Raw genomic sequence first — 3993 nt, 5'->3', positions numbered from 1 at the left:
TTTGCGAGAAAGATTTCGATCTATTCATTTCAATTATGGTAGTACAACGAACACTAAAAAAAGAAAATATCGAAGCCCGTAGACCACCTAGCGACGACTACAAGCACTAAAGTGAGCCGAAGGCACGCCGCTGTCATCGCCCCTCCCTCACCGGCATTCTGAATTAGGTGCAGAGATACCATTTCTGGATTAGCCGTACATTTTTTTTGGTACGGTGATTTGCCTGCACTTCCAAAAACCGCTGTGGAGCCGGAGGGCTCGGCTATATATACTTTGAGTGGAATTGAGTGGGTGACATTGAACCAATCAGCTTGCCACCTGCACGGCACCGGGTGGAGTCGAGAAGCATGGTTCATGCGTCCAGGTCCTTTTCCCTTTCTCAAAGAGTGTAGCCAGTAGTGTACTCCTTGGCGCTGGACCTGCATTCCGTACATAAAACAAAGACGGAGCACCCAAAAATATGACGGGATAATGGTGACAGGTCGCGACGGCCACGCCCGTCAGCCGGCAGCGTGCCTGCATGCGTGCTTCTTGCCGCCGGCCCCGAATGCGCAGGCGATCGGACGGACCAACGGCTATATAGGACAGTCAAGCACCGCTGTTCAATCCATCCCTTGGTTGACTACCTTGACACCTTGTTCCCTACCACTCAGCACTCCTCCTCCTCGTTTCCTCATGGCCACGGTACGCCAGAGCAACGGCCACGGTGAGGCCGCCGCCGCGAACTGCAAGAGCAACGGGCACGCCGCCGCGAACGGCAAGAGCAACGGCCATGCCGCGGCGGCGGCGGATTGGAATTTCGCGGGGGGCAAGGACGGCATCCTGGCGAGGACGGGGGCCAAGAACAGCATCCGGGCGATACGGTACAAGATCAGCGCGAGCGTGGAGGAGAGCGGGCCAAGGCCCGTGCTGCCGCTGGCCCACGGGGACCCGTCCGTGTTCCCGGCCTTCCGCACGGCCGTCGAGGCCGAGGACGCCGTCGCCGCCGCGCTGCGCACCGGGCAGTTCAGCTGCTACGCCGCCGGCGTCGGCCTGCCCGCCGCGCGAAGGTAACATTTTCAGTTTCTCCGCTCGCGTGTACTCCACAGTAATCTATGCATACGCATGTGCCGCTTTACGTCGGTGTCCACGAATGTTCTTCCCTGTGCGTTCGAAAACTTAACCTTCTATTGTACCTTATACTATGAAAACAAACAGCGCTGTAGCAGAGCACTTGTCACAGGGCGTGCCCTACAAGCTATCGGCCGACGACATCTTCCTCACCGCCGGTGGAACCCAAGCGATCGAGGTCATAATCCCGGTCCTGGCCCAAACTGCCGGCGCCAACATACTGCTCCCCAGGCCAGGCTACCCGAATTACGAGGCCCGAGCGGCGTTCAACAAGCTGGAGGTTCGGCATTTTGACCTTATCCCCGAGAAGGGGTGGGAGATCGACATCGACTCGCTGGAATCCATCGCTGACAAGAACACAACCGCGATGCTCATCATAAACCCAAACAATCCGTGCGGCAGCGTTTACTCCTACAAGCATTTGGCCAAGGTTTTGCATCCATGCTTTGCCTTGCTGATCGACCGGTTTGTTTGAACATATATGGATTGCATCTGCTAATCGTTTGCTGATGTTGCTTGATTAGGTCGCGGAGGTGGCGAGAAAGCTCGGAATATTGGTGATTGCTGATGAGGTGTACGGCAAGCTGGTTCTGGGCAGCGCCCCATTTATCCCCATGGGCGTCTTCGGGCACATTGCCCCTGTCTTGTCCATCGGATCTCTGTCCAAGTCATGGATAGTGCCCGGATGGCGACTTGGATGGGTGGCGGTGTACGACCCCACAAAGATTTTAGAGGAAACTAGGGTAATTAACTCCCTGTCATTCTTTTCGTATCCTATATATACTGTGAGGATTAGCATTTTGCTAAGTTTGTACTGACATTTTTTCTGGGTAGATCTCTACATCTATTACGAATTACCTTAACGTCTCAACGGACCCAGCAACCTTCGTCCAGGTTAGTCTTTGGTACCTAGTCCTATTTTGCTCCTGTCCCTGAGTAAGTTTGAAAGTCGAAGTCCAGCATGATGGAAGAAAGGTACACACATTTGTAGTTATTCACCTTTATTTGCTTCGATTTCATAAAATAAATAAACATAAAGCAGCAACTAACTATTGAATAGAACTATATACTGTTCTTAGAAAATATACATCATATTATGAGCATGACATATTCTTTTCGGTCAAATATGCAATATACTAAAACTTCTTTTATAATATATACATTTTTGTACTGTGAGTATGCCATTTTGTTAAGAACTTATTTACCTACAAGGCTACAACACCTTCTCTTGCATCTTCATGTTTTGATATCCTTGACACTATTGTTCTCTTATGATTGACACAACTTGATTATGGATTGTTGCACTATCAAATTGTTTAGGCTGCTCTTCCTCAAATTCTTGAGAACACAAAAGAAGATTTCTTTAAGAGGATTATTGGTCTACTAAAGGAATCATCAGAGATATGTTATAGAGAAATAAAGGAAAATAAATACATTACATGTCCTCACAAGCCAGAAGGATCGATGTTTGTGATGGTAAGCTAAGCATAGACTTATTTTTTCAGGACTAATTTGGGACCGCAATGCGTCCAAAATAATCAAGTGAAAATATAATTATGTTTTGGAGGCTACAACACCTTCAAGGCGTTAAGAATTTCCATGTATTAATTTGGGACCACAATGTGTCTCCATCAATGTTCCGATCCATAACCATGTATTAATTTCCATGTAAACAGGTGAAACTAAACTTACATCTTTTGGAGGCGATCCATGATGACATTGATTTTTGTTGCAAGCTCGCAAAGGAAGAATCAGTAATTTTATGTCCAGGTAGGAATGCATATGGTCATTTTTCTAAAAACTATATGGAATGGTCGTAACTTTTTTGTTATAATAAACAGTAGTATATGTTTTGTACGAACATAAGATTATGTTTGACTGATATATGCTTCTTAAATGTGAATCATGTTCTATTATTTCGTTTGATTGGATATGAAGTTCTTATCAGTTTAGATGACTACACATATAAATGATTAGCATATCATTGTCAGAAAATGTATAACCGCATTAGAATATTCTTTGTTTTTATGCGAAGACTAACATAACATGTACGTGTCCTTGCTTTCATGACCAGTGTCTTTTTTTTCTGTTTACATGTTTGTGATGCTCACAAAAAATATCAAGCACATGTTCCAAATGATTGTTAATAATTTTGAGATGTTTTTGCAGTCCAACTTATATACTTCCACAATTCTCAGAAACAAAACTTATATACGTTTAACTCTAAAAAAACTTGTAAATGTTTTCTCTCAAATGCAGGGAGTGTTTTGGGAATGGAAAATTGGGTCCGCATTACTTTTGCTTGCGTTCCATCTTCTCTTCAAGATGGTCTCGAAAGGATCAAATCATTCTGTCAAAGGAACAAGAAGAAGAATTCAATAAATGGTTGTTAGTTGTACACACCTTAGTTGTGCATCTGACTGAAGCTGTAAATCGTTTCTAGTTATCGTTATCCATATATTTCAATAAAACATCTTGTAATGGTTCGGTTGTAGCTGCCCAAGTCATGTACCCTACCTTTTGATGTATTTGGCCTTGTTGCCTTGCATCAATTTCAATAAAGATGGTTGTGTGCATCAGGATGATGTAGAGGACGGGGGTTTGAACCTCCTTTTAAAAAATCTATATCTTTCAACAAATGAAACTTTGAGTTCCCTGTGAATAGAAGTGAACATACTCCTTGAATATGTTATGGTTGCCATGGTCTGGATGAAACATGATGAACATAAGCGAAATTATAGCCATGCCAAAGATTTTAAAAGTTTAATTTCATTTTGACAACTCTGATATTACTCCAAGCACACATTCTCTTAAGGTATGTTGAAGTACCCCAAAAATTTCCCTTTTATACCAATGTCAGTTTGCTACATGAAGGGACCTATA

The 3993-nt window shown here is 44.3% G+C and overlaps 1 protein-coding gene across 2 annotated transcripts; it reads left to right on the top strand.

Annotated features, from left to right (window-relative positions):
• Positions 1-597: 597 nt before the first annotated feature.
• On the top strand, positions 598-3689 carry LOC125536048 (nicotianamine aminotransferase A). 2 transcript variants are annotated; one of them, XM_048699142.2, is made up of 7 exons: positions 598-1049; positions 1198-1540; positions 1635-1853; positions 1945-2004; positions 2431-2586; positions 2787-2880; positions 3370-3689. In XM_048699142.2, exons 1-7 carry the CDS (start codon positions 676-678, stop codon positions 3501-3503), a joined length of 1380 nt encoding a protein of 459 aa, XP_048555099.2. In that variant the 5' UTR covers positions 598-675; the 3' UTR covers positions 3504-3689. The 2 variants fall into 2 exon arrangements, with proteins under 2 accessions (XP_048555099.2, XP_048555104.2); XM_048699147.2 differs by lacking the exon at positions 2431-2586.
• Positions 3690-3993: the final 304 nt, after the last annotated feature.

This window comes from Triticum urartu, chromosome 1A (assembly GCF_056163025.1).
Source record: "Triticum urartu cultivar PI428250 chromosome 1A, HENAU_Tu73, whole genome shotgun sequence".
Taxonomy (NCBI): Eukaryota; Viridiplantae; Streptophyta; class Magnoliopsida; order Poales; family Poaceae; genus Triticum; species Triticum urartu.
This window is presented reverse-complemented; position numbering and strand designations above follow the sequence as displayed.

Excerpts from the sequence above, each read along its gene's own strand:
- LOC125536048 (XM_048699142.2), top strand. The coding sequence starts at position 676 with ATGGCCACGGTACGCCAGAGCAACGGCCACGGTGAGGCCGCCGCCGCG. Across the intron at positions 2,005-2,430 it reads ACCCAGCAACCTTCGTCCAG|GCTGCTCTTCCTCAAATTCT; the intron begins GTTAGTCTTTGG and ends CAAATTGTTTAG. Across the intron at positions 2,881-3,369 it reads ATCAGTAATTTTATGTCCAG|GGAGTGTTTTGGGAATGGAA; the intron begins GTAGGAATGCAT and ends TCTCAAATGCAG.